The sequence below is a fragment of the Pagrus pagrus genome (assembly GCF_965226575.1).
Source record: "Pagrus pagrus genome assembly, chromosome: 7".
NCBI lineage: Eukaryota > Metazoa > Chordata > Actinopteri > Spariformes > Sparidae > Pagrus > Pagrus pagrus.
In genome coordinates, this window is record NC_140191.1 from 19061848 (window position 1) to 19087053 (window position 25206).

Here is a 25206-nt window from a genome sequence, read left to right on the forward strand (position 1 = left end):
CTCATTTTGAATTCATTACAACCAGATTTTGCCTCAGTCAGGCTCTCCATATGGAGCTGACAGTGCAACATTTTTGATTTTGAGAGACAGCTCCCGCAGACAGCCTTAAAGAATGCTATTATTTTCTTTTCCACGCCAGAGCACAACTTGTTACAGTCACTGCTCCCATCTGCCGATCACAGATCATTTTGAACTGATGCATTGATCTGCCGTCACAGCACACTGTACTTTGATGGGATGGTCACCTTCTAATGGTCGTCTTTAATAAATCAAATCTTAGATGCCTAAGGATGGGGCTGCATTTTATCTTTGATAAAGGTCCCATAGTATGCTCATTTTCAGCTTCATACTTTTATCTTGGTAGAAAATGTTTATATGCTTTCATCCTTAAAAAACACATTTTTTATCTGATACTTGTTTCTTGGTCAGCAGTCACAGGCCTGAGCAGGCACTGCCCACCATGTTTCCACTTCGTCTCTCCCAGCGACTTTATCATTATGACATTATAACCTTACGGCTGTCCTGACCGCTGGTTTAAGGTCACAGTTTCTGTGTCTTGTGTTTTTTGTGTTTTGATACTTTCACATTAGTTAAATAGCACATAGACCATAAGACATCGAGGTCTCACTTTATACTTACTCAGTTTTGTTAACATTTGAGGCTAGATTTAATGGCTGGGCAGTAATGCAGATTAGTTACTTAGTATTCTCAAAATCTTTTGTGTAAACTTTTGTGTGTTTTGTGTGCTAGTGATGTGACTACATTTGACAGTGATGGTAATTACAGTAGTGCATTGGACAGGTGTTCATTGTAGTGCTGTTGCAGATAAATAAACAGTTTTTTGGCAGCTGTAAAGACATTTTATTGTAAGGCTGTTGCTGATAATCATGTGCCTGATGACTACTTTGTTCTTTCAGGATTTTTTTTTCCATTTTATCCTCTGTTGTCTGGCACAGAAAATTGCTTGAATCAGTTTCTTTTGTTGAGGGAGTTGTGAATTGATGAGACAAGAATTCAGCCGCTGATTGGAAATGTTTCAGAATTTCTAGCAAATTTCTAGCACACCTGTTTAATTTTCTGCACAGTTTTTCTCAGAAGAATAGAAAAAGCAATAACCTCTTCTTGGGAGGAAAGAAACAACTAGTCTCTGAACCAGCTCAACGAGAGCTGCAACACTTCCTGATGCAGCACTATCTCGCCCCCTCTCTGCCTGCATAGTCCTATTAATAAAAGCTGGCAGTGCTGCCCAGTGCCGCACTATGTTACCGGGTAATAATGTGTTTTGTCAAAGGGAGGAATATAAATGGGTGTGTGTTTGTGTGTGTGTGAGCATGTGTGTGGCTCAGTGGGGGAATATTGTAGCTTCCAGGGCCCTGTTGTAATATACGAGGGACCACAGAGAATATCACTTCTCTAAAACATCAATTACGTCTCTCGCTCTCTCCTTCCCTTTTCCTGTTTCTTCTTCTTTTCCTTCTCTCTCTCTCTCTCTCTCTCTCTCTCTCTCTCTCTCTCTGTCCCCCTCTCTCTCTCTTTCTCCCTCGCTGCAGTAAATACAGTATAACCTTGTCATCAGCGTCCCCTCCACCTCTGTTTCAATTTGACAGTGAAAAACGCGGCTGCAATGAATAGCAAACACACAGTGTGTGTTTGTGTTCATGTGTGCTCGTGCCTCTTTCTAATCTCACTCAAGTTTCATTTTGTTTGTCAGTGTGTGTTATCAAGTAATATTTTTTGTTTTGTCTGCAAGAGGAACACAGTGTGTGTGTGTGTGTGTGTGTGTGTGTGTGTGTGTGATAATAACTCAGACTTTGCCTCATACTTAAGATCTTCTGCAGATGTATGTAGTTGCCCCTCTTAGCCTCCTGTCTCACTCTCACTTAATCTATAGGACTCAAGAAAACTCACAGCTGTGTGTATGTGCGTGTTTGTGTGTGTGTGTTTGTGTTCTGCAGTAAAGCAATCCCAAGGCTAACGAGTTTAATCAGAGTCACTTGTGCACTTGAATCCTTTGGCCTTTCTGCTCATTATTCTCAAGTCCTGCTTGAGAGACTGTACAGGAGTGTGCGTGTATTTGTGTGAAATTCTTTTGCTGGGAGGCTCCATTGTAGAAAACAGTAAATGAATACATATAAGGTATATAAATATGAAAACAGAGTATAATAGCAACAAAGGGTCTAAAAGCAATTAAAGTTATGAAGCAGTACAATTTATTAAAAGCAATAAATGTTAAAACAGAAATGAAATGGCAATAAAAGGTGAACAGCAATAAAAGCTATTAAAAGCAATAAAATGGGCAAATAAAATCATTAATCTGATATCGCACAGATTGTTTGATTGCAATCACCCAATAAATCTTACAATGTTTGTTTTTTTTAAAGCATTAATTAACTTTTAATAATAAATACTTAATATTTCAGAATGATTAAAACTGATCAGATGTGTTATAATTGTTGGCAAGCACATTGATGAATATTTTAAAATGTACTTATCGCCACTTATAACAGCATTATAGTGTGTTAAACATTTATTGATAGAGACTTGAAGCAGTGACGGTGGAGGGGACGACTACGGGCTAGCTGTCCCTCCACCGTCACTGCTTAAAGTCCCTAACTGTTTGCATACTGCTCAAAAGGTTTTAGATAACAAATCTTCTGATCCTTTTTATCCAGTCATTTTAGCGTGTAATGTTTTATCTTTAAATTTTGTTTATTCAAACAAGAACAATTGAAATACCCTCTAACTGCAGCTGCACTGGCTGAGTCCCTGCTCCTTGCGTGTGTGTGTTTTGGAGTTTGTAGGCGCATGTGTGAAAGCGGCAGGAGAGCTGTTATTGCTGAGATCTTGGGAGATTGCACATCAGCCAACATCTAAACAACAGCACATCATTAATCATACGAGGCCCGTCCTCTGCGACCCCTGTCCTGTAATTTGTTGAACCCTTAACAGTGTTAACTGTCCTGTTTTATGAGCTCTCCACTAATGCTGAAGTGTAGAGATAAATCACCTCAACACTTAATCCATGACTGTATTTTGGAATCTGCTGTGTGCGTTGACCTGCAAAGAGGTGGATGAAGGGGAAATGGGGCAGGAGATGGAGCACGACAGGGTGGCCTGCTGGTGGAGAGAGTCATCTGTACCCTAAGGGTTAGAGGTTTCGTTCTTTCCACCAATCAAATTAATGTTCACTGTTGTCAAAGCATCGTTAAACAAGACAGGAAACCCTAATCTGTTTTGACCTCTGGTTGAATCATTGACTGTATAAAATATGGACAGAGCTGTCAGGTCTGAAAAGTGAAACCCTAAACCTGCATTTTTTTAGCCAGCAGGGCGAGACTCCACTGGTTTAGAAAAGAAGTCTGATTGAATATAACATTATGAGAAAATTATCCTATTTCTCACTTTTATTTTATTTCTATTTATTACCTCAGTAAACAGCTCCATAATGAGTTTGTTGGTTAAATTATTAAAGTCTTCTTAGCACAGTATGATGTTTTTATTTTCTAAATTATGGTACCATTGAGAGAAAAGTGAAAAAAATAAATGCTTAAGCAGGGAATGCTGTAGGGCATGACCCACTACCATAGCTCCACTCTCTCATCCGAATATGGTCCCTTCTGGCACCAATAAACCAAGATGGCGTCAGCCATTACTCAAAACGATAGTCCACAAACCAACAGGTGACGTCACGGTATGTTTACACTTTGAATGTGTGTATGTAGTTTAATTATTATTAGGAAAAAAGACATCCCTGACACCTGATCTGAACAAATGGTTGTCATGACTGAGAGAAACATGAATTTATTTTCAACTGCCGTCACATAAAATTCACTTTGGCAGTTCTAATGCTGCTTTTCTTCATTTTATATCTTTACTAAATGAACAGTGATGTGCAGTACTGTATGTGAAGCACGGTCAGTGTTGTGATGGTGGTTCAAACCTGCTTGTTTATGTTTTGTTTAGGGTGTTCCTGGAAACCCGGGCTCCCCTGGTAGAGACGGCCCCCCAGGAGCAAGGGTAAGATACTACACTTACATTACCTCTACTGGTTACTGTTACACGGTGTACTTAGTAGTTTTTGGGGATATACAGTGTAGTATAATGATTTTTGTGATGCATACTATATCTAAAAGATGGACAACACAAAAGATACACACAGTAGTACTTCAACTCTCATGAGAAAATATTAGCAGTACTTTTCCAGCTGTGTACTGTATCATGTCCAGCTGTGTTTGCCTGTTTGGTTTTATGTCTCTTCATAAAAACTGTTCAAGTCTTCTCCAAGAATGTAGCACAGTATAGCCTACGCAGCTTTTGAACACAATATTCACAATAGATGCGATCCCATTCATAAAGGCTCTGTGATAGCAGCTGGCTGTAGTTGATGCTGACAGAGAAATCAGGCCTTACAATACCCAACTGGGTTGTAAATACCAAAACAGTAACGCAGCCAGAGCTTAATGTGTCAGCAAACAGAAAGAGGAGGTTTTATCCAAATATGTAATATGATAACAGAAGAGTTTGGTCCTGGCCGAGCTCCTGGTGAGGTGAAAGACTCCACACATAATCCATCTGCTGTCTCTTTGTTGGCTGACAGGCGTCCGGACGCTCAGCCCCTCAGTGCTAGTTTACAGAAGAAGCCATGTGTAGTTTGCTGGCTTGTCATTTGGTTTCCTTCAGGACACTTGTGCATTGGCTGGAGTTTCTTCTCACAGTCCCAGCTTGGATTGGAGTTCATGAACTTTTAACAAGGAAAGCACTTACCCATATTCTGGTTTGGAGTAATTAAAGGTGCCAATAACAACAACAACTAGCAGCGTTTACATGGACCCTACTATTTCACTAATAATCAAAATAATACACCAATCAGAGTAAAAATGCCTCATGTAACCACCTCCTTCAGTTGGATTGAGAGCTGCAGTGTAAACCTTTTATAATTCATTCAATAGGAGTATATTAGTAGCTAATAACCATGTAAACGCTTAATCTGATCGTTTATTTCCAGTTGGAATAAATGTATTTTTAACTTAACTCTTCTTTGCTTTCCTCGCACTTCACTTTTTTATCCAATCTGGCCCCTCTAGAGTAGCTGAATAGGCCTGACATACTGTATGCATCAAGTGACAGCGACCACAGTGCTGAAACCAATGCAGTAATTAAGGTATAGTTCCTCTAACGGCTACAAAAGAGCTAAAAGAACATTATATTTGATTGACCAGGAAAACTCTCAAATTTAAGAGTTGGATGAAAGTTTGACCTCTATGTTAGCAACATTTGTTCAACTCTTTTCAAGCGTATAGTGATTGGAGGTATGAAACAAAAAATGCTGAAATACTAAAAGTTCCAGGGTTAAAAATGAAATACTGGTATTCAGTCAGAGGAACATTTCTTCATCAGAGATTTTATTTTTGTTTAGAATATAAATAGATTTTTGCCGCATTTCTTTCAAGTGGCGAGCCTTTCCTTGTTGAACCATTATCTACGCACTTGAGCTCCTTGTAGGTGTTAGCGGGGTTTTGTCGTTCCAAGATGCTTTTGTTATTCTCTGGTAAACACCATCTGTCAGTGCCAACCCAGTCAATCCGATTTTAAAGGAAAAAGTGCCCACCTGTTGTTGACTTCAGGTTTATTTTTATTACACAATTTACAAAGCCCTGTTCAGTAGTTCAGTAAATCCAGTCCTCGTCAGATTTTAGAATTGTAACACAGCCACGCTCACAGAATACAGTGCATGTTTATTAATGTAATTGCTGAGTGTAATCATGCAGAATTACTAATCAAGGAGCACTTTAAGCTGCTATAAATTGGGAGAGAAATCCCATTTTGCAGTACTGATTATGGCAGGCCTCCCACATCCCTATTTCATCGAAATGCTACAGATCTGTTTTGTAGTTTATATTTGTGCGTGTTAGAAAAAGAGCTCCACAATGGTTATGTTTGTAGAATTACAAAGAGCTAATTATAATGTAGTTTCCATACAGGAAAGGAGGAAACATCGTGAGTTAGTGCTTTTATTCTGCAGCGTCACACTCTGATGTTTCCAGCAGTGTAGCTCAGGCTGAACTTTTTTTTTTTTTTAAAGCAGATGCATTGAAAGCAGTTGGGAAGGGGACGCAGTGAATACTGATAAGAATCAATTCACAAGAGGTTATCAATGCAACAGCAATTTCTGCTATCACTACTCCTTTGACAGCGATATAGAAAGTAGAATATGGCAAATTGAACAGTAATTATGAGCAAGAAGCAGCTTTTAAAAATGAATATCAATTCCTGCAACTAGTCTGAATCATCGGATTTAGGGAAGGCACATTGTCCTTTTTGAGTCGCAGTACAACTTATCAACATCACACAAGTCCTCTGGGCATACACACTGTACCAAACTTTTTGTGAGGTGTAAAAGAGCCCAAAAAAAGCCTGGCTTTGTGCAAAAAAGAAACACAAGTCTGGCCAAAACTTTACTGCAGAAGCACCATAGCAACTATCTCCTGGGTACTTCACAAATACTATTTGTCTTATACTGCAGTGAAATGGAACAAGAAGTGCTATAAATATTTATTTTGTCATTGATGCTTGTATTACTGAACTTTTTATTTTAACTCCAAACTGAGGAGATCTATTGTCTTCCCCCACGATACAGGCTCATAAAAACAATCTGTCATATCCATCAATTTGGCCCACAACTTTATAATTTAAGATACACTGATGACTTGTAAATTATCCAACACAGAGGAGGTGCAGCTCTCATCAAAATTTTACCCACACACCCAAGCTCACCTCACAGCCTCACACAGAAAGTTAAAATAAATAAAAAGTTTGAATCTTGTTAATAGAGGTTACGCAGAAAGCACCTGCAGTTTGTTTGGTGGCATTTCAGTATGCATACAAAATTCTGAATTCGATTAGCCTCACCAAAGTTTCTTCGACTATAGGTCAGTCTGTAAACCTGTTGCAGCAGTGATACATTTTCATGAGCCTGACTCCTGTGAGAGAAGGCAGGAGGATGAATTTCTTATTTCTCAAACAGAAAAGTTTGATTACGTGTGGATCTTAATACAGCCAATATTGGGAGTGTTTATAGTGCGACACCAGGCTGACTCTTGTCTCAAAGTCACATCCAATGCTCGTTTGCTTCACAGTGTGATATTCTGTAACTTTTTTCTGTCTTAAGATGGTGATTTTTCTTATTCCAGATGTGTTACTGCTCAGTTTGAAAGGATTTCAAAGTAGAAAGCGTGTGATACCGTGAGACTTGAATACTGGGAGGAACTAAAGCCTCCAGAGTCTCATTAGTGGGTTTTCCCGGGCGCGCATTTACTGTGTGACACCGGAGTGACTCTCGCAGAGAGCCTTCTGGTGTCACACACTGGCTCAGCTTTTCAGAGTAACAGAAGAAGAACACTTGGTTTTGGTATTGTTATTTGGAAAGTAAAGATCCCTGCGAGAATTTAACTGAGCTTGATGCTTTAGCTGTTTTGGGGAGCATTTTAGGATGTAACTCCCTGAGGGAATTTCCTACTCCAACATGTGCTGTCCTCTTTGTGTTACTAAATGGGATTAGAAAAACTGTAGAAGCGAGACACGGCCTGAATAAATCCTAAAGTAATTCAACCTACACATTTTTGTTGTTAAATTACATTTTAATTTTAATTGAATAATTGTAGAAAAATAACAGGTTACAAAAATGTATGCTGATTAATCACACTCTATGACGCACGTTGACCCGTTATGTCACTGAATATGGCAACCATCAACAATAGCTTTATAAACAGGATGGGAAAAAAAGATGGTGCTGTTGAGAGGAGTGCAAGTTCTGCATTCATTTTTGTTTCATTGTAGTTTTTCAAGCCTGAAATGTCACCTCAACGCAAAGCCACTTAATGTAGCAGCTCCGTGGTCAGACCTAGCACAGCCCCTGATGCTACCGTGAGCAACCATGTTGTTTGTTGGTTGGTTGTCAGCAGGATTACACAAAAACTACTGTACTGATTTCCACATAGATTGGATGGAGGACGGATCAGAGTAAACCCCATTTTTAAAAATTTCTAAGTGAATAATTCATGGATCTTCATGAAAAAAATCTGGTGTATTCTGGTGGCTGGTATCTGTGAGTGAATACAATTTGATGGGGATTCTAGATCTGTTAATCTTAAATTATGGTTAAGCAGTTATGGGTGGTTTAAAGTTTAAAGTGATTCATGTTATCGATTCAAGGCTATTGAGGCTTGACTGAATTAAAGGGGGACGTTGGGCCTTAGCGGAGGTATGTGCTCTACTCAGTGTCTTTCTAGTGTCTTTTTTTGTTGTACCACCTTCAAAAAATGTGATAGAAGTTCAAATATTATATTCCTTGTTTGGCTGGGGACCCCTACAACCCACTTGAGGACCCCTCAGTTTCAAAACCACTAATATATGTGTTTAATTCAGATTAAATAACTATAAATTATAAGATTATTATTATAAGATCATTTTTTTAATAACTTGACAGCCCTAATTTAATTCAATAACTAGTATGCTGTGTTCTCAGCTGTGTGGTTCTCAATTTTATATGCATTTTCTTCTTTCGTCAAAGTTAGACAGTATAAGAAGAGTGCCCATGTTGAAAGGGCATCAAGCTCCGTGTGACCACAAAGTAACTTCAGACATCCAAGCTAAAATGAAAGGATCAGCTGAACCTCAGGTTAAGCTGTTTTCCAGAAATTCAGCTTCCAAAATATGTATTAATATCACCAAATTAGTTCGATTTGAATGACCCATAAATACTGAGCTACAAGAAAGCCATCATCATGCTATTAAATGTCATGTTATTATATGTCATACATTAACAAAAACAGACCTACAGAGTTCTTACACAGTAGGTGTGAGTGTGTTCTCTTCAAACCACAGCACGATGGAGACGACATTAAATGAGATGGTTTTAAACACCTCGAGGAAACTAAAATACAGATTGTGAAAAAGCCAAAAGTCAGCAAGATTGCACCTGTGTTCTGTCTGTCTAAAAGTAAAAACCAAACATAAAGACTCTATTGGAGGCAGTTGTTGGCAGACTATAGACAGAGGTTGAACAGCTCCCACTAGGCGTAACAGATGCTACAGCTATGAGTTTGGTTTCCATCAGTATGTTAATTGTATGAGAAAATAACATTGCTACTGGCAGTTTAGTCTGCAGACCTGCAGGAAATTCCTCAGGCCATTTAGTAGAGGCTTGTGTGAAACAAATTTCAATCTAAATTTATGAAAGTGCGCCTAACAATTAATACAGTGAGTGTCCATATACATCTTTCAGGGTCTGCCAGGTAATGTTGGACCACTTGGGCGACAAGGACCTCCTGGACCCGTCGTAAGTCTTATTTCTTCTTATTCTCAGCACCATTTTGTCCCTGATACAGGAACTGACTGAACCTTCTGCTTCCTGTCATCTTTCTTCTCCATCTCTTCTTATTGTCTTCCATTTAGGGAACCCCGGGGGCACCAGGAGCTTCAGGACCTGGTGGGTCAGCAGGGTCCCAAGGAGATCAAGGACTTCCTGTGAGTGAAAACGTTTCATGTTTGTTGAGGCAGGAGCACGGGACTTTTACATACAAATGAACGTATTTTACATCAAGCTCTTGCCAAACAAGTATACCCATTACTGATTAAGCCTACACCCTCCAGATAAATCTCCCTGTATGTATGAAGAGGGGTGCAACAGAGTAGGCTATGGTAGTAGACTGTAGCAGTGGACAGAGTAGGTACGTGGAGGAGCTTATGGCAGAGAAGGAGCATCCAAGAAAACTTTCTGATGCTCCGTGTTAAGAATATCGTTGTTCAGAGTAAGGACTTAAAGATAAAAAAGAAAGTAATCGGCGGTGAGGAAAAACTCAGATTGGAATTGTTGACGCTTTTCTTCTTTTGTTGTGAAGAAGATGATACTAAACTAGTGATACAAGAACACTCTATTGATATACATGCAACAGATTATTAACTGTGCATGCTGGGAAAATAGTTTTGCTTGTAACATAGTAACACTATGATCTAAACCTCAGTGATCTTCATATAAACAAGGCTAGGAAACTTTGAATGCATGTTTGGTTTGCCCTGTTCCTGCAAACTAGTCACACGTATTATCCCTCTACTGAGGAAAGTTTGACATGATTTAACCAAATTAATAATGAAACAAGGATGACATGAACTCTCCACTACTTCCTCCTCCTCCCTCTCTGATTTCTCCCCTTTCGATGTTTTTCTCACATTATGCCTCTCTAAATCAACAGGAGAGCAACATTTCAGAGCTGCAAACATAAGTTACAGATTTGTTCACATATAAATAAAATAGTAGTTTGGTTCAAACGCTGACGGGGAGCTCATGCTTCACAAGTTGTTTGTTTTTCTCCCCTTTTTGTCCTGATCCACTTTGTGATCCCTTTCATGCTAACTGGAAACAGCCTGTTAGTATTGGACACACTCTTCACAATAACAAATGTACCAGTGCCAAGTTAGTTTTGCTAATAGGAGCGATGTTTTTAGAATATTCCATAGACAAATCGTCCTACACTTATCTCATGAGGTGAAATTTTAAAGAATAACAGTATGATAATAAGTTTGAGAGTTAGACAGACTGTCAGACACTGCAGAAGAAGAAGAAAGATGTGTAGGTGACACAACACAAGCACAGAAAAGGATGCGGAGGAGAAGATGTTGGGTTCCAAACTTTGTGTAATGCTAACAGGAACAGATGATACTGTGATGTCGGTGACAGCTAATCTAGTCTCGGGTCAGCTCTGCAGGCCAGCAGCAAAGTTTGGCTCAGAGAGGAAGAGCTATAAATCACTTACTGACACTCTCTCCCTCTCTCACACACACACACACACACACACACACACACACACACACATATACAGAAAAACTGTGAGAGATCACATCTGTCTCCTCTTGCTCGCATAGAAGAACCACCCCATATTAATGTAACACATGCACGCAAACAAAACAGAAAATCTGATTTAACTTTCCTGAGCCATAATCTATAAAAACATCTTAAACTTTTAGTTTCAAACTTTAGCTCGACAACAAATTGCTGATTCCATCCCTGTTCTGCCCCCTGCAACCCTTAGCCAGGCTCCTGCTGCAAGAGAATATTTTTCTTCCTAAACAAGTGTTTTTTTATCTGAAAAAGCAGTCATTTAAATCTGCAGGGAACTTAAACATTTTGCTCCACCACGTAACAAACGACCTCAAGACATGGAAGTCTGTCTCGACAGTTTTTTGAGGTGGACACAAAAGTTAGCGCACTTCTGCACTGAGAAAAGGACACAGGATTTAGACCATTTAAGGGTGTAAAGATACAGAGTAACTGCACTTTTTACAATATCTTGAGCTAATGTCCTCACATCTAATGTGAAACACAAAACTGTTCTGTTTTTTAAGAATGATGTGATTCATCTGGAAATGTTGTGCTTTATCCATCAAGATCAATATTCATAAAACTGTATAATACAGAACAGAATGAAAGATTTTTGTAGTTTATTGTCAGGTGCTTGCAAAGCACACATCTGTATGAGAATCTCCGGTCAACTAGTCCAAGTTGTCAGTTTCAAGTAGGCGTAAAGTGACAGATGTTGCTTGTTTACCTGCTTCACATACCTCTGTGTGTCTGTCAGTGAGTCTGAGTGTGTGTGTGTCTGACCTAAACAAAATACTGTTTCTGAATCTTGTTTCCAGTGACTGAACCACCTGAGGGTTTTCTAATTTATCTTGCTTGACTTGGGAGCAACATGCCTTGTCTTTGCCAGTTACGAAAGAGAAAAAGCAACAATCTTCTTGTGACTGTTTTATCAGTCCACATCGAAGAGGAACTGAACGTACTTCCCTCTGTGGATGAACTGTAAAACATTTTGAGTGAAAAAACATCGACTCTGTCCTTTGGAAACACTCTGCACATACAGGCCATTGTGGGAAGATAGTTTTGATAAAATAATAAAAGAAATCAGACTTTTATGATACGTAATCCAGTCTTTTTAAAGCTTAGATACTTGTTTTGGCTCCCACACAGTTTGATTTGGTCTTCTTATGTCACCCTGATAAGACGGGAGACATTTATGTGCCCAGGATGACTCAGGAGATCCAGACAGACACACAGAGGAGGTCCAGAAGAGGACTTTTATTGTGGAGATCTGCACTCCAGTTCAACAGCTATGTCGAATGTTGGCACAGGCTTTCTGTCATCTGCAATATAATATGCATGTGATATGCCAGGCCTGCACACATACACATTCTCTATCACCAACCCACTCTCACACAAACACACATCCAGCCAGTCAGTCGCTGGTCAAGGACATGTTCCCCCCAAGACAAACAAGCTTTTATTCAAAAGCTGTAACAGCATCAAACTGATATTTATCATATCAGCACACGGCTCTGCAGCCAGGAAATATTTGTCTTTTATTTGCCTCTGGATTACAATGCGTTATACTGTGATATGCATTCACAGGCTTTATGTGCTTGGCAAGTTTTTGTGAGCGTGTGCGTTGTGATCAGATTATTCGTCTGTGTGCATTAAAGCGTTGGCATTGGCAGAAAGCAAATCTCATCCAAGGCACAGAAATTGCTCCCTGTTTGTGGGCAACCAAGCTTTGGGACTTTTGCATGTGTTGCCTGGAGGACACAAAGAACCTGCACACACTGTCAAAATTTAGTTATATCAGCTGTTAGATCATAGGAGCAAGTGTGTGTGTGTGTGTGTGTGTGTGTGTGTGTGTGTGTGTGTGTGTGTGTGTGTGTGTTGAAGAGGCATAAAGGAAGAGAGAGAGATGGAGAGCAATGGGCTGGGGATATTAAAGGAGAGATGAGCATGGCTATTTCTGAGCACATATCCCAGTCGAATGTTTATTCTCCTCCTGTGCTTTTTATGTTCCAGGGTCCTGCTGGTGCCAAAGGCGATAAGGGAGAAAGAGTAAGTCATTCCACTCACTCACTTCAACCGCTGTTTAGAGAATATAAGGTTTTACTGCGCCATTTTGCCGTGGAAATATTGTTAAACTCAGACTATTACTCACTAATGCTTCACAACCTTGTTTTGAAGAAACATAATCATTCTCCAGTAGACATTCAATGTTTCACGTCAGTCTCTTGCACAAACAATCACTTTATTTCTCTCTTTCGCTCCCTCGACCTCATTTAGAGCCAAATCAAATCAGTGTGCATGGTTCATATTTGCAGCAGAGCGGTGTCTGTACTTTTGCTGACACAGTAGCCAGGCCATCACTGCATAGGGCTTGAGAGACATGCGACTCGCCAGCTTTAATCAGACCTGTAATTCCTCTTTCTGCTCCATTTATCAACTGTTTGGGACATCGGTGCGTCTCTGAAGTTAATTTCCGTTGGAAGACTCGACATGAAAGTCTGTTTAAAAACACATAACAGTGTTGTTCGTTTTGTGGGTTATAATCTGGTTAATGTGCATCTTCACCTCATTTCACAGTGTGCTTTATGGTAATGATTGAACAGGGGAAACATTTACGATAAAGCTGTACTCCCTAATATATTTTTGCATTATACACAGTAATAGATGTCAAATCGAATTATTGTATGATGATGATGATGATGATGATGATGAGAATTAGTACAGGGCATATTACCATCCATTCTGTTTATCATATATTAGAAGTGTGACTCTATAACGAGCAACCAATAAGGGCCTAGTTCTGATTAAGCAACTCAAAATCAATGTTGTAATGGATCTCTATTTAGAAGGTGTATTTCAGTGATTTAATCTTCAATTAAGTTGGGACAGATTAGAGAGTAATGGTCACAATCAAAGCAGCATCCTGACATTTCTTCCCTAGAATTGGATCCCTCACTTCCCATAATGCAGCTCTATATCAACGTTCATTAGACCTCCTTCCTCTTAAATGTCCACTTCTTTCAAACTCCACACCTCCAGTTTGTACTGTCAGTTTTTTGTTAAACATTTTTAAGTCACAAGCCTGACCCGAGATAACCCTGATGGAAAGCTCTTCCAGACCCACAGAGGACATTATACGATTGTTTTCGTGGACTGTGTTGAAGGTTTGTGTGTAAAATTAGCACCGTTTCCCTTTAATAGGGTTTAGACGTTAGCAGTTACAACTTAATTCAGTCAATATCAAAAATGTTCACAACTTTTCAAGTTATGAATCCAGTTTCAACTCTAGGTTCAGGTCACCAGAAGTTGAAAACAAATATCAAGTGAGGCCTTTTATACATGAAGCTAAAGATTCTTGACCCTCTTCTTTCTCACGTACAGTAGCATCATGTGCTCATATGTAGCGCTCCCTTTATAGATCTCCTCAGTCTAAACCAAGACAGATCCCCATAAAGCATTTTTTACTTTGCAAGAGCTATTTTACCACACAAGTGTGAGAACGGATCTCTTCAATATATTAATAAGAAAGGGCCTTTACACTGTCTTCTAATAAAGACACCAGTTCAACAGTTCATTTTAATACATTTCCCACTACCAGTTCTACCCTGCAACTGCAATAAAAACAAAAGGTTGATTTTAAAAAGTGTAGCTGTTCTGTAGAGTATCAGTTCAGTGCAAGCATCGTCAAAATCAACAAGGTTATGCCCAAATGTTTTAAAGAATAACAATATGATTTCTATATAATTGTGTAATTCACAAATCCTCTCTACTTTGCTGTCATAAGTGTGCTATCTGTAATGGCCAATGTAAATATAAGGAGGCTTCAGTGAGTGGAACAAAGGTGGAGTACACTCATTTAAACACCCACAAAACACCCGCCCACCAATTAATCAACCACTGGTCTGGGCTTTTATGCCGCTGTGGTTGCTCTAGTAGAAAAGTGGTGTGTCCGTCTAGTGTGTGGTCGTGTAATATCAGACTCTTAATAGCTCCTTGTTTGTTATTCAGGGTGATGTGCAATCCCAAGCTGCTGTGCGTGCCATCGCACGGCAAGTGTGTGAACAGCTCATCCAGAGTGAGTAATCAGTGACGTTTACACTTTAACACCAGCATGTTATTAAGAATAATTTATTTGCTGAAATTCTTCTTCTGGCTACACTTCTCTTTTGTTTGATCCTCTCCTCTTCTATTTGTTGTAAAAAACAACAACATCTCAATAAAAAAATCAAAATCCAATAAAAACCATGAAACCATGCTCCTCCTCTACCTCTTGCAGGCCACTTGTCTCGCTATAACTCCATCCTGAACCAGATCCCAGTCCAGTCAGCGGCGTCAGTCCGAACAGTACCCGGGCCTCCCGGAGAGCCAGGTAGGAGAGGCCTTCCAGGACCTCCAGGAGAGCAAGGCCCATCCGGCAGGCCAGGCTTCCCTGGAACCAACGGCCAAAGCGGACGACCAGGAGAGAGAGGTGAGAGGGAGATGTATAAGGATGAGTTAAGAAGTACAGACAGAGTTATTTTCAGAATGCGTGGATGGAAAAAGGAAAAGTATTCTCTGCGATTTCAATACACATATCTCTTATCCTCTCAGTGATATACAGACTGATTCAATCCATCATCAGTCCTCGACTGTTTGGATTTTGTCTAGACGCTCTGAGTACATGCTATTGTTTATATTAGCATCAGAAAGAGAGGGTGAACAAACATTTGAGTTTTTATTAGACTGCCCTCGGTGCAGCGGGCAAGTGATCGTCAAAACAGGAAAATCTGAAAAAATGAAATGTAAAAAAAAAATCTAAGATGCAGATCAGAAAAGTTTTCTGTGTGGTTCAGTAAAACACTGGCTACATAGGTTGGAGATGTCATACAATAAGGATCCCTAGCTGGGGGACATTGTGGTTTATGGTCAGCGCTTTAAACCCGTAAGACAACATGGCGCCCCCAAACCTTTAGGTTCTCTGTTATAGCTGCAAAATAACAGGGCGCGCTGGTTCGGGAGTAGGAATCTCTTTCTATTCAGTTTAAGGGGAAGTGCGTCGATTTTTATTTTAAAGCAGCTGTATAACGCAAGTGAGTGTTATAGAAGTGCAACACTAAATCAGTGGAAACAGTGACCGCTTTCATAGTAATTGCAAATATAAATATTTAATAGTGTAATCACTTAACTTAATGCATCATGATTTCCAATATTATCTCTTTAAATATTCATCCCTAAAGTGGAATCAAATTACTTTAAATTAATATCAAATGTCTTTAAAAACATCTTTTTTAAAATAAGATGTGTACTGTAAGGAAATGTGATTTTTGACCATTCTAAAAACAATTTTATAATATACATGGATGTCAAACATTTTCCCATTGAAAGCAAAAAACAGTCAAATTAAAGTAAAGCAGATTTTTATACAGTAGAAAAGTGTTGTTTACAAAAAAGTAGGTCAAGCAGGTTTCAGCTTCACTTCCATCTCTGCTTTTCCTGTTGTCTTCAGCATGACAGAGCCAGTCATTTGTATAAAGATGGATTTTGTGATGTGACTGTTTAAATCTCTCGTGTTGCAATAAATGTTTATGTATAACAGCAGTGCCCAGCTGCTGAAAAGCAGTGCGTCTGCAAAATAATCAAACTCATTACTGTATGTAAAGTGATGCAATTTCATTGTCAACAATAGCCAGTGGCTTTTACTGTGAAAAGAACATAAAAATGAAACCAGAAAGTGTCCAGTTGGCGCTTCAGCCTGCTTGTTTGCGTCTTCTGTCTGACTCACAGTGCGGGTCAGAGCTCCCACGAGCTCCAATCCAGGCCAGAAGACAGTAACTCCAGTATCCATGAGGTCATTCCCCTGCCACAAGCCCTTAGAGGAGAAACAGCCTTTATGAGACTCCGTCTTCATCACTAAAACACGCAACCCACACTAAAGACCCACATGCTGCATGAGCACTGCACACACACACACACACACGTGCGCACGCACACTGAGGAAAGCTGAGAGCTGTCAGGAAATGTCCAGCATGGTTACCTCCTCCTCTGTGGTTTAAACCTTTGATTCTCCCCAATAACATTTATGATCTGCAGCCACTGGTTTTACCACACACACACACACATTATAAAAGATCTATGGCTGACTTAAGAAAATTAGACATGTTATTAGTAAGTCAGATGATCCATGTAGGGCTGATACCAGGGTGAGGAACAAAGCTGTGCTCCAGCTCTATAGATGAGACCGTTTATATTCCAAATATAATATTGCATAGAACATAGAGAGCCAATAGGTCAGCTAGCAGCCACCGTAAAGACAGAATATCACACGACGAAGCCGCCAGCGTCGAGAATATTTTTTTATTTGAGGCAATGTAAAATGTTTTCTCCTCGCTGTCATTGTGCCGTACTTCCTCTTTACCGATGCAACTGATTAAGACAGTCGTAAAAGCAGCGGGACAGAAAGTCTGCAGATCAGCGGTTTTATGTGGTTCTCTAATATTAGAGCGTACGAAAAATATTCCATTATCTCATTCAAACAGCTGCAGCACTGGACAGCAGCGCAGAGCCGACTCTGGGTCGATCATACATTTTATTAGACTGATCATCGAGGGCCCAATTAATCCAGCACGTTCTCCCCCAAAAAATTGCAAAGTAATACTGATGTTAGACTACAAAGCAGTGGGAGACTTTTTATAGATACTACTCCATTACAAGTTAACATCCTGCAATCAAACTCTGAGGAATAACAGCAAAATTACTTTAAATATCAAAAGTAGAAGAACACAGGGCTCAGGTCCCCTTCGAAAGGTCACAAGGGGTCCAGAGATAATTTATAATAGTGGGAAAGAAGGAAAAACAAAGTTCAGCTTTATAAATCTGTATTTATTTTTTGGATTTTCTCTAATTTTTGCTCCTTTTTTCCCCCAAAATATTTTATTATGCTTTTCAGCATTAACGCAAACAGCTACAACACACAATGACTACATCATTACATCTAAATACATACATGTACACACAGAAATGCATCCCATTACAATCCCATTACAGTTGATAGTGCAACAAATAAACATCTGGAAAGAAAGAAGGAAAAGTAAATAATAATGAAAGGTAAATAAGTTATTTTCCCACCTTATAACCCAGAATATTTACTTTCTTTTGTAAAATAATGGATAAACTGACCTCTCAGGGCCTCGAACAGTTATTTACATGAAATCATGGGAGACTTTTAGAGGGGAAATGATGGAGCTGCTAATAACTCATCAGAAGGTTAAAGACCACTGGTTTCATATTCATAAATGGCTTAATAACAAATAGCTTATTTAATATATAACTATAGCTGTAGCATAAATGTAGCAGAGAACAAAGTCACCACCCTCTTAAATGTGGTGGTGTTGAAGTATAAAGTAGGATAAACTTGTGCTTAAGTAAATGTACTTTCTAAAGTACTAATGACTAATGTTACTTTCCACCACTGGGATAGCCAATATTTCAAACCCTTAGTGAACCATTAAAGTTGCATAATGGATTTTTTTTTACATTCAGTGTTACTAAAATCTTTTTCAATTGAGCCATTGTTGGTGCATTGTTACATATCTTGGCACGTTATCACCAACTTCCTCGTACATGCACGATAACACTGCTACTTGTCATCAAAAACCCCACAGACAAAAGTGAGATGTGATTTCCAGTTAAATGTGGGTCTCTTTGTGTGTTTCCAGGTCTGTCAGGAGAGAAGGGAGAGAGGGGGAGCGCAGGTGTTGGGAGTCAGGGACCTCGAGGACCACCCGGACCTCCAGGTAAGATACAGACAAACATATGCACAGTCCTGAGGGCGCTTGATAAGCCAAACCACCTGAATCCATGCTCTCTAGTCTCAATGTTGAAATAACATTTGAAGATGCTGTAGCCGCTTTAAAATATGATAATTTAGCAACATTCTGTATCTGAACATTTGTTTTCCGGCCAGGCTGCAGCTTGCTATGAGGAATCTTCTCCTTTGTGTTTCCTCCGTACAAAACCAAAAGTGTTTCAAATATCCTAACAATAGAAAAGCACAGAGACTTCATGTGTTTTGGATCTGCTTTACCCTCCGAAGAGAAAAGCAAGCAGACGTTTTTTGGACCATGAATATAATTCTCTGTATTGATTTCCCCGCGCTCTGTGTGGAGTTTGAGGTTTGTGTTATGAAAACGTGTCAGTGCCGGGATTTTCTGTTTACTGTTTTGTGCGATCAATACTCACAGAACAAGCTGACAAAACTCCCAGGAAACTTTTCTATGATCAGAAAAAAAAATCTGAAAATGTTAATGTATGAGAAAGGAAATCTGTTCCGAGAGAGAGGTATAGGGGAGAGGTTTGTGTCTTCATCCGCTGTGCTGCTCTGGAATATTTGTGGCATGATAATTTTAGCACTTGGCACATGGCTCTCCCCTGAAAATATTGATTTCATATTTCTGCTGACTGCTGGAGTGAGTCCTGATGGAGCCGTCTCTCTTATGTAAACACAAAACAGAAGCCTCTGGCTTAATTTCAGCTGAGAACCGTGTTATTTCTGCTCCTGTCCTCAGGACATTCACTATCTTCTCCCTCATCCAGAAATCACAATCATGTTATTTCTGTCATGTTGTCGCAGCGGCAGAGGGGGATTTAGAGATTGAACAGGTGATAGTGCAGTCACAGATTTCACATTTTCAGTTTATTTTCCTTCCTTCTCTTTCTTCTTTTATCCCCTCTCACCAGGTGGCACACTGTCGGTCTCCTTTAATCGAATGTTTATTGATAGGTGACTTTGTGACTCGTGACTTTAACGCAGACTCTTCCTCCGTCCTCAGGCCTGCCAGGTGAAGGACGGACAGGCAGTCAGGGCCCCCCTGGTCGGCCTGGTAACCCGGGAACACCAGGGAGATCGGGTAATCCAGGTAACTCTGGACCAGCTGGCCCACCAGGATACTGTGACCAGAACTCCTGTATGGGGTACAACGTCGGAGGTAATCATCATTCAGCTTCTTTTTAAGCATTGGTAACATTTTACTTTAACCTCCCATTTTTAGCATTTATAAGCAGTGTACTTTCATGTAATAAATGGTTTATAACACCCTATAGTGTATAGTGTTTATAACAATGTTCAAACCAGAGAAATCCACAAGTTTACTCAAGGCAACGTGTGTTTCCTTTAAAACGTTACCTTATCTGTGAACATTTGTGCCTGAGTCCCGTCAGATAGATTTTCATCAGCAGTGGTGGTTGTTACTACTCACACAGTGTTTATCTGCCCCAAACAGCCAGATAACTTTACTGTACATTAGTACTCTCTGTAACTTTAGGTTCATGAAGTAAAGTACATTTCCCCTCCAGCTCCAGTAGACAGTCAACATTACAGAACATACACACCTGCCAGTGGAAGTTACCTCCGTGGATCGCTGCTTCAGTCAGGTTGATCAACAGGAATGAAGATTTAAAAAGTAGTAGCGATTAATTTAAAAAAATACTCTCTGAGCTTTTCTCCCGTCAGTAATCGGCTCCGGGCCAGAGCAGAATCTGATGCGACTCCTAGCGTTAGACTCGGAGGGTCAGGCTCTGCACCTGACTCTAGCCGTCTACAATCAGCTGAGCAGCAGACCACATTATAATGTGTTATAAACTTCAAATAAATGTTAAACTGTCCGCGGTGGCCGCGGTGTTGAGTGTAGCCAAACACGCACACACAAAACTCTCTTGCTCTTGAGTGAACTGTCAGTATAGCAGAGAGAGCCTTGTGTCTTTTATTTCTAAAGACTGATTAAAAAAAAAAGTTAAGGATTACTGCATAATTTTGTCATTATTTATATTTTTTCAGCTTCCAAAATGGTGCCTGATCAAAAGAGTTAAAGGGCCACTGCTGTAGACAAATGAGCACAAAAGCCCACATGCAGGTCGGGCTCTGGCATTTGAAACAAAAATAACATTTTGACTGGAACATTTTCCCAAACCTAGTCAAAAATATCCAGACTTTACAAAAACATGCTCTGCTGTTTATTAAGACCTTATTTGTCCTGATTTGTCTGAAACATAACATTTACTTCATGCTGTCATTTTACCCTTCATCAGAGCAGCCATCAGCGTTACTACCAAATAATTCATTCAGACGTTTGTTTCAGTTTTCATTCTTGCAAATTTATTGACACAAACATCTTAAACAGTCTAACCCTGCACACTCTTTCCACCGTATAAACCATCTTTTATGCATATAAAACAGTGAGATATTGTTTTCACAGTGACAGCAGGCTCTCACATAGTTATTGTTCTCGTAAAGCTCTCAGAGAATTGGAAAGTAATCTGGCTTTTATGGTTGTTCCACTGTGAAGTTTTTACATTCATGTCCACACTGATGGATTAAGAAGTTAACTGTGTCACTGACCCAATCTATTTGTCTGTATTGAGATCTAATAAAATATGCTATTACACACACACTCACATACTGCATGTCTTCGAATATCCACACCGATGAAGACCTTTTGTCTCAGCTCGGACGTTTTACATCTAACAGCTTCTGACGTGTCGTCTTAATGAAATATCATCCTCTAAAAGTAGCTGATGGATGAGACATTACTTCATCCATCACACCAGATTTATTTTATATAAAAGGGTTCCAGTCAGAATATTTCTTTTTTATTTTATGACTTAGAAGAATCTCAGCTGTTATTCTCCCTGACCACTTTAAAGGGGAACTATATTATAAAATACAGTATGTGGAGCGGTATTGTTCCCTTCAGAGCAGCTAGAGTTTGACCTTAAATTTGGCATTTTGACTTTTACAGGGGTAGTTCAGTTTACTAGCAATTTTCCTACTTACCCAGACCCAATGTTGCCTTTTTTAAAATAATGTTTCTGTTTAAAGCTGTATGAACAATGAGGTTAGCCTGTCATAGCTCAATTTATTGCCTTAGGAAAAACAGTTGCTGCTAAACCGTCATATTAAAGCTCTTATTTTTGAAAATATAACTCTAAAAGTCATACTTCGGTGTAGCCTGAATCACCTTCAAATGAGTATTTGTTGAGCAATGTGTGGTAAAACGCTGCAGTTATGGTGGTTAAAAATGGCCGACTTTACATTGTTTAATTCGGTGTGACTCACATGGCATGTTTCTCTTGGTGTACTCTTGTTGTACTACTGTTTTCTGTGTTATGCATCGTTATTTGTTCTTTCTCATGTACAGAAAGAGAAATAGAGATCTGACACGTTTTCCCTCTCATCAAACATTTTATGTGGATGTCTTAATATTTATTTGAGGTGAATTAGCTGTAAGAATCGCTCATGGTGTCTGTCTGTGTGTATTTTTGCTCCCTCTAAACGAGAGAAGCAGATCCCAACACTAATTTTTTTTACCTCTGAACCACAACTTGACAGCTGGCAAAGTTCTGTCAGTGGCGTTTGGAGGTTTAACTCTTTGGTGTCGTTGGGTTTTTCCTCCTGATACGAGGTAACATCTTCTCTCTTCCTGTGTTTCCCCTCCCTCTGTCTCTGCCTGTTTTTGACTGAAGTTCAACAGGACTATGGGAATGAATACTGAGGAGCATTCTCCAACCATCCTCCTCCTCTCCTCCTCTTCCTCCTCGACTCAACTCGCTCCACTTCTCCCTCTGTGTCCTGTACATAAGACTAGAAACTGAGGAAAATTGATAAATTATTCCTTCAAGGCCTCCATATTTCTCGGGATGGATAATTACTCCTGCCCCCGGTGTTTAACCTCTAATCCCTGCAGCAGCTGATTTTACATTTTGTTTGTCCAGAGACCTTCTTTGTACAAATTACTCTTGCAACCAAAACTTGAAAAAAAAAAAAAAATAATCTAGCAGCCTGAAAATCTTTATTAACACATTTTAAGTTAAAAAGCAACGTGACTCCAAAATAAAACAATCGATTTAAGGCAACTTTGTGCCCTCAGTTTGGTCCGGTGTACAGTTTTAAAAACACACCAGATTTTCAGTCTTCATGCACATGGTGCTCTCTGATTCCTTACGAGTAGAAACTGGACTAATTTCAGTGAACTTTCTTGATAGAATTGGATCGTAAATCTGGCTGTGTCATCATTTCACAGTCTGAGAGACAAAAATAGATTAGCTTACCTCCCCACGAGACCAAACAAAACCCTGCAACGCTGCCGCGATGATCACCGCTACTGATCCCAGTGCCATCTGTCAACAAATACTCGAGTACACAATGCTTTACTGCAGCATCCTCCTCTGCTTCCAGCTCAAATCTCTTCAATGCTAATCTCATCTTTCCAAAGCTTGATGAATCAGCTAAATGGTGATGGATGCTTTGGTGCATTTGGCTGTATTCATATCCGTACATTTCACACACTGGGCAGAAAATCTAAATTTTAACCCTAATGTGAGTCAGATGTGATCTTTTTATTTCAGATCTGGGAAATAGAGTGCTGCAGGAATGAGTCCTAAAACCGGGAAATAAGTTAGCATTTTTGCACTTCTGGTTCCCTCGTTTTGAAGTCACAGGAGATTTTTTACGGGTTTTTGGCTCGATGCCTGAAATAAGGTCTGTATTTAACACACACTTAAGAGATTTTGTTTTACAACTCAGAATACGTCAGTAAATACCCAGCATTTGAATTTTATAGTGATGAGGTGTCATCTATTCACTGGTCCGTCTTTATTACTGGACTTTAGTTGCAAACTATTCTAACCCTAACTTTACAACTTGCAGTAAAGTGTGTAAAGTAGGAAGTTAGTGGTAGTGAGGTTGAAGTCATGCAACAGCAATGTGGCTCATTAGAACATTAGCATTTTACTTTACTGGCAATGATTCAAATATCATAAAAGTGGCAAGATTATCTTGCTGAACATATCGTGTAAGTATCATGAACTTGTGTTAACCACAGACCTTTATTTCAGCAATAATCCAAAATCCACTTGAAAAATCTTTTTGTTGTCTGGGGAACCAGGGCGATGCTAACTTCCAGGTTAGCCTACAAACATATATCCTACCCGCAGCACTCTATTCGGGGTGGAAACCAGATTTTTCTTCAATTTCATTAACCCACCGGAGGTCCACATCTGCTTGTGCGACTCCTGTTTGACTTGTTTTGCAACCCTTTAATACTGCGCTGCCTCCTTATTGCTTTTAATTGGTGGCATTTAAGGTGGTTGTAGTCGCAATGTCGGCCTTAACTTCGCTTCATGCTGGTGGTGGTTTTATGTTCGCTGCGGTGATCCAGAAACATTCACTCAAACTGACCCTGAATATTCCCACCACCTCAGTCCAACCCCTGCCTCACGGCGGCTACCAGCCCTACAACCAGCCCTACAACCCTGCTGCAGTGGCTTACAACAACGACCAAGGAGGTGAAGACGAGGAGGAGGAGGGAGAGGAAGAGCAGGACCCCTACTACCATGGTTACCCCCCTCAGTACTACCCCCAACAGCCCTCCCAGCTGGCCCACAACCACCACGGTTACCGTTCGGGCCCCACCCACTCTGAGGACATGGAGCTGAGGTCGCCAGGCGTCGCCAGGAGGTTTCCGCGTGACGTCGTCATGGAGGAGAGTGAGGAGGGAGGACTTTAGAAGAAGGATGGACTCACCTAAAGTGCTTGAGCCCTGCACGCCACAACACACACACTGATACACACACGTGGAAGCAAATCAGACACTGACATGCAAACACACACATCGCCCCCATCTGAAACTGTGGTGAGAGCCCCCCTCCCTGTGTATCAGGTGGTTTACTCCACCAGGTGAAACAATGTAAATAGCCCTGTGGACTCTTGTACGATATCTCTGTAAAAGGGGGGTCCGAAAAGTGCCTGATCTATGTTAGCATCGTCCAGTGGTAATGTAAAGTTAAGACCTGTTTCTCTCATCTCACAGCTGATTTCAGGACTGAACCCTTGTTTTCGTGTGACGCTGCATGTCTCCTTTGAGCCAAACATTGAGTGTGTAACTGGACACGTGCATCTTGTTTTAGTTGTGTGTAACTAACAAGATTACTTTACAGTTCAAATCGAGGATGATGAGCCGGCAACATTTGTACAGGCTGCTTTTTATAATGATGAATTACGATTCCCCCGCCTTTATTTCACTGAGTAAAGGAATATTGAAATGTTTTTGAGGAGATTTTCTCCATACAGTGTTGTGTTTGCTTCTTTTTCCAACTACTATTTGAGCAGATGGATCAAATTTCTGTTAAGTTTAATTTTACCTTAACACTGTGGAACACAATCAAAATGTTTTACTTTTCAAATGTATTGTTTTTATTCATAGAAAATCTGGCTGCCATCACATTTTGTCCTGTGATATTTCATTCTGTTGCTTTAAAGATGGACCAGAGGCCTGAACTATGAAGCAGGATTTAGGGTC

At 39.9% G+C, this 25206-nt stretch overlaps 1 protein-coding gene across 2 annotated transcripts in view; it reads left to right on the plus strand.

Moving 5' to 3' along the window:
* col14a1a (collagen, type XIV, alpha 1a) overlaps window positions 1–25128 on the plus strand; it is a 133478-nt gene extending 108350 nt beyond the window's left edge. Inside the window, exons 40-48 of one of the 2 annotated variants that reach the window (XM_084357692.1) lie at window positions 3964–4017; window positions 9284–9337; window positions 9454–9525; window positions 12890–12925; window positions 14885–14951; window positions 15153–15344; window positions 18571–18648; window positions 19684–19839; window positions 22373–22964. In XM_084357692.1, coding sequence (XP_084213818.1) covers window positions 3964–4017; window positions 9284–9337; window positions 9454–9525; window positions 12890–12925; window positions 14885–14951; window positions 15153–15344; window positions 18571–18648; window positions 19684–19839; window positions 22373–22401 — 738 coding nt within the window. In that variant the 3' untranslated portion in view covers window positions 22402–22964. Of the gene's footprint in view, window positions 1–3963; window positions 4018–9283; window positions 9338–9453; window positions 9526–12889; window positions 12926–14884; window positions 14952–15152; window positions 15345–18570; window positions 18649–19683; window positions 19840–22372; window positions 22965–24109 lie in introns of those variants that run through there. The other variant, XM_084357691.1, reaches the window with a different exon arrangement.
* Window positions 25129–25206: the final 78 nt, after the last annotated feature.